The sequence below is a fragment of the Muscardinus avellanarius genome, assembly GCF_963383645.1.
Source record: "Muscardinus avellanarius genome assembly, chromosome: 3".
Taxonomy (NCBI): Eukaryota; Metazoa; Chordata; class Mammalia; order Rodentia; family Gliridae; genus Muscardinus; species Muscardinus avellanarius.
Window position 1 is genome coordinate 4,758,408 of NC_137788.1, and position 14,742 is coordinate 4,773,149.

The 14,742-nt window shown below is 48.3% G+C and overlaps 1 protein-coding gene across 1 annotated transcript in view; it reads right to left on the reverse strand.

Annotated features, from left to right (window-relative positions):
- The window catches only part of NOL9 (nucleolar protein 9), a gene marked incomplete at both ends in the record, with an annotated part of 29,765 nt that extends 19,157 nt beyond the window's left edge, over nucleotides 1–10,608 (reverse strand). The window contains 6 exons of the mRNA XM_080691266.1: nucleotides 697–794; nucleotides 3,575–3,668; nucleotides 3,788–3,923; nucleotides 8,569–8,696; nucleotides 9,439–9,658; nucleotides 10,219–10,608. Coding sequence (XP_080547392.1) covers nucleotides 697–794; nucleotides 3,575–3,668; nucleotides 3,788–3,923; nucleotides 8,569–8,696; nucleotides 9,439–9,658; nucleotides 10,219–10,608 — 1,066 coding nt within the window. The remainder of the gene's footprint in view (nucleotides 1–696; nucleotides 795–3,574; nucleotides 3,669–3,787; nucleotides 3,924–8,568; nucleotides 8,697–9,438; nucleotides 9,659–10,218) is intronic.
- Between the last annotated feature and the right edge of the window lie 4,134 nt (nucleotides 10,609–14,742).

A 14,742-nucleotide genomic window follows, 5' to 3' on the forward strand; every position in this document is an offset into this window, starting at 1 on the left:
TTAGACAGGAAAATGAAAAGTACAAGGTCAGCCTGGGAAACTTAATTGGGAGGCTGAAACAGGATGACTGCCATATTTGAGGCCAGCCTCAGCAACGTAGCAATACCCTATTTCAAAAATAAAAAGGCTGGGGGTAGAATGCCCCTTGTTTCAATCCCCAGTACCCCCCCAAAGAAAAGACACTGCTAGGACAACTGATGACGTTTGAATAATCTGCCGTCTGCAGATTAAAGCCTGGTGTTAACAAGAGCAAGGTGCACTTCTAAATGAAGCAAAATGAACAAAGCTCGACTTCCCGAAATGGAACAAGCTTTAGTTGGGAGTTCAGAGGTTGATAGGAGCAGTTATGCAAAAACGACTGTGTTTGGGAGCCGGGCGTGGTGGGGCACACTTGAGATCCCAGGATTTGGGAGGCTGAGACAAGAGGAGCACGGTTCGCAGGCAGCCTCAGCTACTTAGGCCTTTTACAATTCAGTGAGACCCTGTTTCAAAATAATAAAAATAAAAAATAGGGCTGGGGTCGCAGCTCAGAGACAGATGTTTCTGGTTCCATCCCCAGTACAGCAAAATTAAATAAATAAAAAACTGTGTGTTTGGTAGGAGCACATTCACTTTTCCTACTTTAAACTGAGTCTAGTGAATATCAACTCTTGAATTTTATAAAACCAAGGCATTTAAGAAATACGTAATACATACCCAGAACTGGTTCTGTAATATTAAGTAAAGAAATGCAACCAGGAGGAGTGAATTCCGTCTGTCCCAGATCACACTCAAAGTAGTCAACGCAGGGAATACTGGAAAACATTTGAGAAGAAAACAGAGAACTGGAGTAGCTTTGCTTTGTGGAAGGGAGCTCAGATGGTAAGGGCCACGTGCGACGCGCAGGCATGGCGAGGGCTTGGAACGTCTCCCCAAGGACGGCGTTGAAAGATGAGCCAAGCCTGCAGTGGTGCACATATATAAGCCTAGTACTTGTTTAGCTGAGGCAGGAGAATAGAAGGTTCAAAGCCAGCCTCAGCAACTAATCATGGCCCTGTTTATATGCCAGTCGTGGTGACATAAGCTTGCAATCCCAGTACTTGGGAGGCTGAGACAGGAAGATAGCAGGTTTGCAGCCAGCTTCAGCTGCTTAGTAAGGCCCTCCACAACTCTGTGAGACCTCTGTTTCAAAATAAAGACTAAAAAATAGAGCTAGGGGTGTAGCTCAGAGGTAGAATGGCCCTGGGTTCTATCCTCATAAATAAATAAATAGCTGGGCGTGGTGGCGCATGCCTGTAATCCCAGCATTTGGGAGGCTGAGACAGGAGGATCGCGGTTCACGGCCGTCCTCTGCTACTTAGTGAGGCCCTCTGTAACTCAGGGAAACCATGTTTCAAAATAAAGAATAAAAAAATAGGGCTGGGGGTGTATCTTGGAGGTAGAATGCCCCTGGGTTCCACCCCCAGACCCACAAAAACAAAAAAACAAACAAATAAAATATAAAATAGGTCTAAGAGCGTAGCCTGGAGGTGGAAAGCCCCCTGGATTTCATCCCCAGTGCCATACACACACACACACACAAAATGCTCATCAGCCATTGTGGTCACGATGAAGAGCACGCTAGCACGGTGCCCGTTCACACAACACACACAGCCTGGTCTCTCCTACAGCCTATATTTGTTTTTTGTTTCTTTGCAGGTCTGGGGATGGAACCCAGGGGCATTCTACCTCCAAGCTACACCGCAGCCCTATTTTTTATTCTTTATTTGAAACTGGGTCTCACTGAGTTGCAGAGGGCCTCATTAAATAGCTGAGGATGTCCGTGAACTGCGATCCTCCAGTCTCGGCCTCCTGAATGCTGGGTGAGATTACAAGTGTGCGCCACCACATCCAGCGCCCTATCTTTGTTTTTGTGTTTTGCGGTACTGGGAATGGAACCCAGGACATTCTACCTCTGAGCTACACTCCTAGACCTATTTTTTATTCTTCATTTTGAAACAGGGTCTTGCTAAATTGTGAAGTGCCTCACAAAGTAGCTGAGACTGGCTGCGAAATGTGATCCTCCTGTCTCAGCCTAAGTACTGGGATTACAAGCGTGCACCACCATGCCTGGAACATTTTACGTTTAAAACACAACAGAACCGGACGTGGTGGCGCACGCTTGTAATCCCAGCATTTGGGAGGCTGAGCCCTGGAGGATCGCGGTTCGCGGACAGCCTCAGCTACTTAGTGAGCCCTCTGCAACTCAGTGAGACCTGGTTTCAAAATAAAGAATAGAAAATAGGGCAGGGGGTGTAGCTCGGAGGTCAAATGCCCCTGGGTTCCATCTCCAGACCCGCAAAAAAAAAAAAAAAATTAAAATTAAAATTAAAATAATAATAATAAACACAACAGAAGCCAGCTGAGGTGGAGCAGGCCTATAACCCCAGTACTTGGGAGGATAAAATAAGAGGATCACAGATTCAAAGCCTTCCTCGACAATTTAGTGAGACTCTTGGCAACCTAGTGAGACCCTGTTTCCAAATAAGAAATAAAATAGGGCTGGGGTGTAGCTTAGAAGTAAAATGTGTCTGGGTTCAATCCCCAGTAGAAATAAATAAATAATAGGACTGCAGGTTCAAGATCAGTTTTACGAAAGGTAAAATGTCTCTGGGTTTAATCCTCAGTACCACACACACAAAAAAAACCCCACAAGAGCTGGGCATGGTGGCACACACTTGCAATCCCAGTACTTGGGAGGCTGAGACATGAGGATTGCAGGTTCCAGGACAGCCTCTGCTACTGGGTGTAGCTCGGAGGTATCAGAGGTAGAATGCCCCTGGGTTCCCCTACCAGTACCACGAGAAAAAAAAAAAAAACACAAAAAACAAAAAACAGAACTTATCCTTACTCTTTCTGGATTCAGAAAATCACTTGGAGGCTGAAACAAGAGGATCGCAGGTTCAAGGACAGCCTCAGCAAGTAGTGAGACCCATCAACCTAGTGAGACCCTGTTTCCAAACAAGAAATAAAAAATTAGGCTGGGGGTATAGTTCAAAGGTAAAATGCCTCTTCAATCCCCAGTACCTGAAAGAAAGAAAGAAAGAAAGAAAGAAAGAAAGAAAGAAAGAAAGAAAGAAAAGAAAAAACAAAAAGAAACATCATCTGGACAAACAGTTCCGGAGACCAGGCCGGCAGGCCGGCAGCATCAGGCCACCCTGGACCACGGACCGTCTCTGCATCCAGGCAGACAAAGCAGCTTGAGGCGGCTTTGCACATAATCTCCAGCGAGAAGCAAGGAGGCGCTCCCATCAGGTTTCTCCAACCCAGACTCCTGCTTCCCACCTAAATTTTATTTAATTTTTTTTTTTTTTTTTTGGTGGTACTGGGAATGGAACCCAGGGGCCTTCTACCTCTGGGCTATAATCCCAGACCTACTTTATATTTTTTATTTGGAGACAGGGTCTCTTAAACCAGCTGAGGCTGGCTTCGAACCTGCGCAATCTCCTGTCTCCGCCTCCCAAGCGCGGAGATGACAAGCGTGCCCACCGCCCCGGCTCCCACCTAAATTTTAGCAACATGCAAAACAAGAACAAAAGCACAAAAGCACTCTCACCTATTTAACAACTGGTTCATCAGGCATCTATTAAATGTCGACTTTCCAACATCCTGATCGCCACACACCAGAATGACCGGGCAGCCATCTTCTTCTGGAGTTAAGACAAATATTAACCCTCACTCAGCCACCTTTGATAGGACTCTGATGTGAGTAGTAATTCTGAGGCTGTGGTGGATAAACACCCAAATTCATCACAATTCTTCCACTCACCACAAGAAACATTGACTAACTCTTCCAGTGCTAAAAAGGCAGATTCACTGAATTGAAGGCCTTTTTTTTTCTTCTCTCTTCTGATGCCAACAGACTTCAAGGCCAAATGTTCAGGATTCATCTGGCAAACTGGAACCTAAAATATATCAATTTAAACTTTAAAGAAAGGTAAAAAAGAATATATGTTTTTGTTTTGTGGTACTGAGGATGGAACCCAGGGGCATTTGACCTCCAAGCTACACCCCGAGCCTATTTTTTATTCTTTATTTTGAAACAGGGTCTCTCTGAGTTGCAAAGGCCCTCACTAAGTAGCAGCTGAGGCTGGGCTGCAAACTGAGATCCTCCTGTCTCAGCCTCCTGAATGCTGGGATTACAAGTTGCGCCACCATGCCCGGCTTTGTTTTTTCACTTCTAAATTAATAAGTCTAGTACAATTGTTGAGTTAGAAAGATAAACTTGAAGCCGGGTTTGTGGTGGCCCAGACTTGGAATCTCAGTCCCTGGGAGGACAAAACAAGAGGACTGCAGGTTCGCAGACAGCGTCAGCTACTTAGTAAGACCCTGTTTCAACTGCAAAAAAAAAGATAAATTTGAAATTTGAGCCGGGCGTAGTGGCACACACTTGTAATCGCAGCACTTGGGAGGCTGACAGAGGACTATGGTTTGTGGCCAGCCTCAGCTACTCAGTGAGGCCCTTTGCAACTCAGTGAGACCCTGTTTCAAAATAAAGAATAAAAAATAGGGCTGGGGGTATAGCTTGGAGGTAGAATGCCCCTGAGTTCCATCCCCAGTACCAGAAAAAAAAAAATGTTTTTTGATGTAATTTTCTCTTATCTCCAAACTCTAAACCCTAAACAAGCCCTGCCAACTTTTGTCTTGTTTGTGTATGCGGTGCTGGGGATTGAATCAGGGTGTTCTCAGTTACACTCCCAACCCTATTTTTATTTGGAAACATGGTCTCACTAGTTTGATGGGTCTATTTGAGGAGGCTATCCTCAAACCTGCAATCCTCCTGTCTCAGCCTCCCAAATACAAAGATTACCGATGTATACCACACCCAGTTTGTTTGTTTGTTTGAAAACAGGGTGTCACTAAGTGGCTGAGGCTGGTTTTGAACCTGCAATCCTTCTATCTCAGCCTCCCAAATACCGGTATTATGGGTGTGGGCCACTATACCCAGCTTTCACTTTATACCTGTTGCTATGTCTCTATTCTCATACTTTATGCTCACTCCTAAGCTGCCATGATCTCTGCAGAAGGCCCCAGAAAAAGAGACAAGGGAATTTTATTTTATTTTATTTTTTTTTTTGGTGGTACTGGGGGTAGAACCCAGAGGCTTTCTACCTCCGGGTTATACTCCCAGACCTTTTATATTTTATTTGGAAACAGGGTCTCACTAAGTTCCTGAAAGCCTCACTAAGTAGCTGAGGCTGGCTTCAAACCCGTGTGATCCTGTCTCAGCCTCCCAAACGCAGGGATTACAAGCGTGCACCACCACGACCGGCTGACAGGGGAATTTTATTTTATTTTTTTTTTTGGTGGTACTGGGGTTCCTGGAAGCCCTTCTACCTCCGGGCTACACTCCCAGACCTATTTTTACATTTTTATATTTGGAAACAGGGTCTCCTAAGCCAACGTGCGCGGCTGGCTTCGAACCTGCGCGATCCTCCTGTCTCTGCTTCCCAAGCGCAGGGATGACAAGCGTGCGCCACCACGCCCGGCTGACAGGGGAATTTTAAATGATCGCCACAAAAAGGTTCAACACAGGCATCAGTTGGGACAGGTCGCTGAGTGAGTAAAGCCGCAGCGAAGCCAAGGCGGTGGCTAGGACCAGGGCCTACTCGGGAGGCGGGGACACAAGGACGCAGGCCCTGCCAGCTGCAGCTGCTTGTGAGGCCCCTACAGCTCAGTGAGACTGTTTCAGAATAAAGAATCAAAAGAATCAAAACAGGGCTGGGGTGTGGCTCAGAGGTAGAATGCACCTGGGTCCCATCCACAGCACAATATAAACAAACAAACAAAACATGTGGAGGCAAGCTCTAAAAGAATAACATGAAAATCCAAAGGCAAGACATATGCAACCGTGCTCAGAGAACATACCTACAATTCCATCTATGCCAAGAATCACAGGGCCAAGGCCAGTTCATGCAACCCAGTGAGACCCTCTCTCTCTCTCTCAAAAAAAGGGCATGCTTGTAATCCCCAGCACTGGCAGCACTTGGGAGACTGAGACAGGACTGAGGTTCGCAGCCAGCCCCAGCTACTTACTGAGGCCCTCTGCAATTCAGTGAGACCCGGTTTCAAAATAAAGAATAAGAAATGAGGCAGGGGTTGTAGCTCGGAGGTCGAATTCCCCTGGGTTCCATCCCCAGACCCGCCAAGAAAGAAAGAAAGAAAGAAAGAAAGAAAGAAAGAAAGAAAGAAAGAAAGAAAGAAAGAAATAAAAAACAGGGCTGGAAGCCAGGCATGGTGACACACGCTTGTAATCTCAGCATTTGGGAGGCTGAGACAGGAGGATCTGGGTTTGTGACCAGTCCCAGCCACTTAACTCAGACCCTGTTTCAAAATAAGGAAGAAAAAAGAGGGTTGGGGGTGTAGCTCGAAGATAGAATGCCATGTTCTATCCCCAATACGGAAAATAATAAACAAACAACAAATAAAAAGAGCTGGGGGAAACTGGGCGCACACTTGTAATCCCAGCATTCAGGAGGCTAAAACAGGATTGCAGTTCGAGGACCACCTTAGCTACTTAGTGAGGCCCTTTGCAAGTCAGTGAGACTCTGTTTAAAAATAAAGAATAAAAAATAGGGGTGGGGGTGTAGCTCAAAGGTGGAATGTCCCTGGCTTCCAACCCCAGTACTGCAAAAATGAAAAAATAAAATTAAATACAGTAAACGAAAATAGCACCGGGGGTGTAGCTCAGCGGGAGAGTGCCCTTAGGTTCCATCCCCATCCCCTCGTCCAATCCCCAGTACCAAGAGATCAAAATATGCAAACAGAACTGAAAGAGGAAGAGGACAGGCACAAGCTCACTGTCAAAACAGGAGGGAACACGCGGAGGACTCGCACCGCGGAAGCAAGCTTCAGACAAAAAACTAGAAAACACCCACCATGTGGAGAGAACGGGTCCACACGGGAACTCGTCCTCGGGCAGGTCACCAGCTCCGAGGACGGAGAAAGAGCAAGAGTGAGCGTGAGGCTTCCTACCAGCAACACTGTAAGGATGCTCCCCCAGAATTAGGGGTTGAATCCACTAAGACACATCCTCAGCCCATTGTGTGTGTGTGTGTGTGTGTGTGTGTGTGTGTGTGTGTGTGTGTGTGTGTGTATCTCTACATTTTTTGTAGTACTGGGGATGAAACCCAAGGGCATTCTACCTCCAAGCTACACCCCCAGCCCTATGTTTTAGGATAGCTGAGGGTGGCCACAAACCGTGATCCTCCTGTCTCAGCCTCCTGAATGCTGGGATTACAAGCATGCACCACAATGCCCACCTGTCCGTTTTATATTTTGAGACAGGGTCTTGCTCAGTTGCCATGGCTGTCCTAATTTTTTATTCCTTTTTTGAAACAAGGTCCCCTACAATGTGGCGGGCCTAAGTAGCTAAGACTGGGACTACACATGTTTTTACCAAGGTCAGCTTATATTTTTATTACTATTATTATTTATTTATTTATTTTGGTGGTACTAGAGTTCCTGGAAGCCCTTCTACCTACGGGCTACACTCCCAGACCTATTTTATTTGGGAAACAGGGTCTCTTAAACCAGCGCGGCAGGCTCTGGACCTGCATGATCCTCCTGTCTCCGCCTCCCAAGCGCGTCTTTTTATTATTATTATCATGTGCGTGTGTGGTATTGGGGATGGAACCCAGAGACATTCTACCCGGAGCCACACTCTCAGCCCTATTTTTCTTCTTTTTTTTTTTGGGGGGGGGTGGTATTGGGGTTCCTGGAAACCCTTCTACCGCCGGGCTACACTCCCAGACCTATTTTTATATATTTTTTTATTTGGAAACAAAGACCCTCTTAAGCCAGCGAGGCTGCCTTCGAACCTGTGCGATCCTCCTAGCTCTGCCTCCCAAGCGTGGGGATTACAAGCGTGCGCCACCACGCCTGGTGTCATTTTTTATTCTTTAGTTGGAAACAGGGTCTTGTTGAGATGCTGAGAGCCTCAGTAAGTAGCAGAGGCTGGCTTTGAACATGTACAATCCTCCTGTTTTATTTATTTATGGTGGTACTGGGGGTGGAACTCAGAGGCTTTCTACCTCCGGGCTATACTCCCAGACATTTTTTATATTTTATTTGGAAACAGGGTCTCACTAAGTTGCTGAGAGCCTAAGTAGCTGAGGCTGGCTTCGAACCCGTGCGATCCTCCTGTCTCAGCCTCCCAAGTGCGGGGATTACAAGCGTGCGCCACCACGCCCGGCGGATCCTCCTGTTTTAGCCTCCCAAGTACTGGGATTACAAGCGTGCACCACCACGGCTGGCTTATCTTTTTATTTTAAGCACACAGAGCTTCACTTAGTTGCTGAGACTGGCCTCAAACCTGTGATCCTGTCTCTGCCTCCCAAGTACTGGGATTACAGATGTGTACCACAACACCCATCCATGCCATACCCTTCTGTACAACCTCTGCTTACTGTTAACTGTGTGATATTCTGTAGGACCTACTGCACTAAGAGGATAGACAGACTGATCTTCCAGTATGACATCCTGTTGAGCCATTTTATATGACAGCTCTGGGTCAAGTGATTAGCAAACCTGAATGAAAAGTTGTTATACCTCTTGCTTGAAAACATAAGATAAGCCTGGATGGTTGGTTATGAAGTTTATAACAGAAGTTTTCAGATGTTCTAGCATCACAATGGAACACCCGGGAGAAAAATTCTTCATTGTCCAATATCTGTCCTCTACAAAGAGAAAAATAAACCACCTTAGAAGTAGGAACTGCCGGCCAGGCATGGAGGCGCACGCTTGTAATCCCAGCATTCGGGAGGGAAAGACTGGAGGATTGCGGTTCACCAACGGCCTCAGCTACTTAGCAAGGCCCTTCTCAACTCAGTGAGACCCTGTTTCAAAAAATAAAAAAACTACAAAATAGAACTGGGGGTGTAGCTCAGAGGTAGAATGCCCCTGAGTTCCATCCCCAGTACCACACACACACACACACACACACACACACACACACACACACACACAAAAGAAAAGGAAGTAACTGCTAAATTCTATACCTTTTTGAGCTATCATTTCCTCAGCTAAACTGTAAACTTTCCGAAAGTAGGAAATTATGCCTGGGAGCCTCTTCCAGGCCATACTGCTTAATACGGACACATCAGAATCAACCCAGATTTCCCACGTACTAACTTTTTTTTTTGCACAATACTGGTGATGGAACTGAACCCCCAGCCCTATTTTCTTATTTTTTCTGAAACAAGGTCTCACTAAGTTGTAGAGAGCCTCACAAAGTAGGTGAGGCTGGCCAAGAACCTGCGATCCTCCTGTTTCAGTCACCCATGTTCTGGGATTACAAGTGTGCGCCATCCTGCCTAGCGGACAATTTTAACACATGTGAACTGGTGAAAACAATAGTACTTCAACCCTTAGGAGCCTGTGCGGGTTTATGTCGATTACCGTAGGTCCTCAGTAAATTACCCAGGTTAAGATGACATTTGAGCACAGCCCGGGCTTCCCTTCTCATCTCTTTCGTGCTGGTCTCATACAGCGGGTAATGAACTGCAGTAATTGCCAGGTGAGCGTGGGTGAATGTGGAGAAGACGTTCTGGGCAGGCTGGCCCGCGCTGATGATGTAACCAAACACCTCCACCTGGCCATAGAGGCAGGTCACACGACAGACACCGCTAAACGTAAAAACCTGGTGGGAAAAGAAAAAAAAGGAAGAAACATTACAGATCTCGTTACTAACAAGAAAAAGAGTCTAAGAGTTTGCCACTCACATGTTTCTAGGTAACAAATTACTCTGTACAGGTGACCCACACACACTATATTTCCAACTTAAGATCATGCCCGTGGCAGCGCTAAAGAGAGCTTAGAAACACCAACACATGAAGAACAGAGGATCCCACGAGCCAGCTCTGCGGTCCTCACGGTCAGACTCTAAGCCTGCCAAGTTCCTTTCCTTCCTGGATCCAAGTCCCCCATCCCCGCATCGAGGGCAATACCCCAGACCCGCGTCCACGGCAGCCAGGCTCAATCGGACCCCCAGCTCTGCCTCCTGTACGGGTCACTGGGAACAAGCCATCCCGGCCTGTTTCTTTGAACAGAGCACACCGAGGTTAGGTGATTAAACAGGCTTAGGCATCTCCAACACCTGGACAGCTACCTCCCGAGGCCCAGTAGGCGCGACCCGTCGTTCGTACTAGTGCAGCCCCATCCAGCCCCGACGCCTGGCCGCCCGGCAGGAGGGCTGCCCACCTGGTCGGCCGGCAGCACCAGCAGCGCGCGGCCCGGGCCGGCCGGCCTGGCGGGCGGGGCGGGGGCCTTCGCGAGGCCGCTGGCGGCGGGCGCGGAGGCCGGGGCCGGGGCCGGGGCCGGGGCCGGGCGGGGCGCCGGGCCGGGAGCCGCCGCCTTGGGCCTGCGGGCGGCCGCCGCGCGCGGCCCCAGGGAGGCGCCCTCCTTCCAGTCGGCGCCCGCCGCCTGGGCCTGCAGCAGCCTTCGCCGCAGCCGCCGCCGGCCGCACAGGCGCAGGGCCCGGAGCCGGCGGCGGGGCCGGCGACTGAGGGCCAGCTGCGGCCGGCCCTTGCGGGCGCGCAGCCACGTGGAGCGGCCGGGACCCCGCCGGGGCGGCTGCGCCGCGTCCGCCATGCTGCGCCGCTCCCGAGGCCGCGCGAGATCTCGCGAGATCTCGTCGCCCCGCCCCGCGGCCAGGGGCCGGAAGGCGGGGCTCGCGCGCGCCCCCTGGCGGCGGCCGGCGGCGGCGCACGAGGGTACAGCGGCCGCCCCGCCCGGCTGCAGCTGGCCCGGGTCCCGGCGCGGGCTGTATTTACATTATGCAAAAGTCCCTCCGTGGCCGGCTGGAGAGGGATCGCCAGCAACCCCGGGCCCAGCCACAGCGCCACCTCTCCGGAAATCCACCTGGGATTTATTTTTCCTGCAGAAAAAGCTCCAGGATTGGCATTTTAAACAAAATCGGTGTATTTGCATACCTGCTGTTTGCATGCATTTGTCTTTGGGCTGAAGGGAACGACCCCAGGCTAAAGTATGAAGATTCGCTCCCACTTTTATTTTTTTTTTTTTTTTGACGCTGGGATTGAACGCAACAGCACGGACCCCAGCCGTATTTCATTTTTTATTTGGAACCGGTCTCTAAAATGCTGAGGCGGGCTTCCAACCCGCAATCCTCGTGTCTCAGCCTCCCAAGTACTGGGATTGAAATGGAGGAGAGAAGAAATAGATAGGTAGAAAGGAGACAGAAAGGAAAAGTAAAACACAATTGGGAAATCTGTAAATCCAAGAGTTCCCTGGAAAGACCATAACTGCACGTGTGTGTGTGTGTGTGTGTGTGTGTGTGTGTGTGCACGCGCGCGCGTGCTGGAGACTCAACCCAGAGGCATTCTCCCGGATTACAAGCGTGGCGCACCACCATACCCAGCTTATTTTGAGATAGGGTCTCACTAGGTTGATAAGAGTGTCACTACGTGCTGAGGTTGTCCTCAAACCAGTGATCCTCCTGTTTCAGCCTCCCAAGTACTAAAATTACAAGTGTGTGCCACCACACCCGCTTTCCATATTCCCTTTTTAAAATGTATATTTTCATGTTTTCTCCCTTTCCCCAAATAAACCTATGTTTTTGTTTTTGTTTTTGGTGGTACTGGGGTTCCTGGAAACCCTTCTACCTCCGGGCTACACTCCCAGACCTATTTTATATTTTATTTGCAAACAGGGTCTCTTACGCCAGCGCGGCTGGCTTCGAACCTGTGCGGTCCTCCTGTCTCCGCCTCCGAAGCGCGGGACGACAAGCGTGCGCCACCGCACCCGCAGACCTGTCTCTTAAGTGGAGGGTCTGAAATTCTTTTCTGTCAATTAATCAAAGACCCCAGTGGTCCTTAGTTCGGGACTCGAGGCATCAGCCTGCAACGCCAACAGTATTACAGAAATGCCGCGTGCCCAGCTCACGCCCATTTACTCTTTGGGTTTTCTTTGTTTCTGTTTGGCTTGGTGTGGTCTGATGCTAGGGATTGAACCCAGGGGTTCCTACCACTGAGCTACACCTACACAAATTTTATTTTCTACTTTGAGACACAGTCTCCCTAGGTTGCTGCTAGTCTCCTAAGGTGCTGAGGCTGGCCTCAGACCTGGGATTCTCCTGTTGCAGCCTCCCAAGTACTGGGATCACAGGCATGCACCACCAAACATAGCTCTCTACCAATTTCATCATCAGAAAACTGGGAACTTGCCGGATCGTGCAGGTTCGAAGCCAGCCTCAGCTACTTAGTGAGGCTCTCAGCAACTTAGTGAGACCCTGTTTCCAAATAAAATAGAAAGTAAAATAGGTCTGGGAGTATAGCCTGGAGGTGGAAAGCCTCTGGGTTCCACCCCCAGTACCACCAAAAAAATTTAAAAAAAGATAAAGTAGGAAGTAAAACAGGGCACAGTGGGGCGCACTCGTAACCCAGAACTTGGGAGGCCCGGGGAGGTCACAGCTACTTAGGCCCTCTGCAACACAGTGAGACCCTGTTTCAAAGAAAACCCAGATGTAGTGGTGCACACTTGTAATCCCAGCATTCGGAAGGCAGAGACAGGAGGATCACGATTCACGGGCAGCCTTAGCTCCTTAGCAAGGCCCTTTGCAACTCGGTGAGAGTATGTTTCAAAAAATAAAAAGACTAGGCCGGGCCTAATGGGGCACGCTTGTAATCCTCGCTCTTGGGAGGCTGAGACAGGAGGATCGCACAGGTTCAAAGCCAGCCAGAGCTACTTAGTGAGGCTCTCAGCAACTTAGACCCTGTTTCAAAAAATATATATAAAGTAGGTCTGGGAGTATACCCGGAGGTAGAAAGCCTCTGGGTTCCACCCCCAGTACCACCAAAAAAATTTAAAAATTTAAAAGTAAAAAAAAAAAAATAGGGCTGGAGTTGTACATTGAAGGTAGAATGTCCCTGGGTTCCATCACCAGTACCGCAAAATAATAATAATAATAATAATAATAATAATAATAATAATAAAGTAAAAAATAAAAACTAGGGCTGGGGATGTAGCTCGGAGGTAGAATACCCCTGGGTTCCATTCCCAGTACCGCAAACCCGGAGACATTCTACCTCTGAGCTACACCCCCAGCCCTAGTTTGTACTCTTTACTTTGAAACAGGGTCTCACTGAATTGCAGAGGGCCTCACTAAGTAGCTGAGGCTGTCCGAGAACCCAGATCCTCCTGTCTCAGCCTCCCGAAGGCTGGGATGACAGGCGAGAGATTCCATATCTGGCTCCTTACCTCTCACTGTGCACAGTAACTAACAGGAGATGGATAAAAGACTTGGAAATTAGACCAGAGCCTGCGAAGCAATTAGAGGAAGGCTATTCCCAACACTCCAACATAGAGGCACACATAGTAACTTTTTCAACAAGACCTGCAAAGTGCAGGAAATTAAAACAAGAATTAACAAGGGGGATGACATCAAACTAAAAAGTTTCTGCTCATCAAAGAAAACCATCAAGAACCTAAAGAGAAAGCCTACGGAATGGGAGAAGATCTTTACCAGCCACCAGTCTGATAGAGGGCTAATATCCAGAATATACAAAGAGCTCAAAAGACTCTCCACTAGCAAAACAAACAACCCAATCAAGAAATGGGCAACTAAGCCGGGCGTGGTGGGGCACACTTGTAATCCCAGCATTTGGGAGGCTGAGACCCAGAGGATCGCGGTTCTCAGACAGCCTCAGCTACTTAGTGAGGCCCTCTGCAACTCAGTGAGACCCTGTTTCAAAATAAAGAATAAAATATTGGGCAGGGGGTGTAGCTCGAGGTCAAATGCCTCTGGGTTCCATCCTCAGACCCACAAAAAAAAAAAAAAAAAAGAGAGAGAGAGAGAGAGAGAGAAAGAAAGGAAGAAAGAAATGGACTACTGAAATGAATAGACACTTCACAAGAAAAAGATACAAAGGGCCAATAGATACATGAAAAGATGTTCTTCATCACTGGCCATCAGGGAGATGCAAATCAAAACTACACTGAGATTCCATCTAACCCCAGTCAGAGTGGCAAACATAAAGAAATCAAATAACAACAAATGTTGGCGAGGATGTGGGGAAAGAGGAACTCTTTTACACTGTTGGTGGGAGTGCAAACTAGTTTGGCCGCTATGGAGATCAGTGTGGAGATTCCTTACAAAACTGGGAATGAGCCTGGTGTGGTGGAGCATGCTTGTAAACCCACCATTCGGGGGGGCCAAGATCGGAGGATCGTGGATCGCAGACAGCCTCAGCTACTTAGTGAGGCCCTCTGCAACTCAGTGAGACCTGGTTTCAAAATAAAGAATAAGCCAGGCGTGGTGGCGCACGCTTGTAATCCCCGTGCTTGGGAGGCGGAGACAGGAGGATCGCGCAGGTTCCAAGCCAGCCGTGCTGGTTTAAGAGACCCTGTTTCCAAATAAAAATGCCTATTAAAAAAATAGGTCTGAGAGTGTAGCCCAGAGGTAGAAGGGCTTCCAGGACCCCCCACCCCCCCAAAAAAAGAATAAAAAATAGGGCAGGGGTGTAGCTCAGAGGTCGAATGTTCCTGGATTCCATCCCCAGACCTGCAAAAAAAAAAAAAAAAAAAAGAAAACTGGGAATGGATCCACCATATGATCCAGCTCTACCACTCCTGGGCATCTTTCCAAAGGGGTTGAAATCAGAGAACTACAGTAACATATGCATACCCATTCATAGCAGCACAATTCATATTTGCCAAAATATGGAACCAACTTAGGTCTCCATCAGCAGGTGAATGGATTGAAAAATT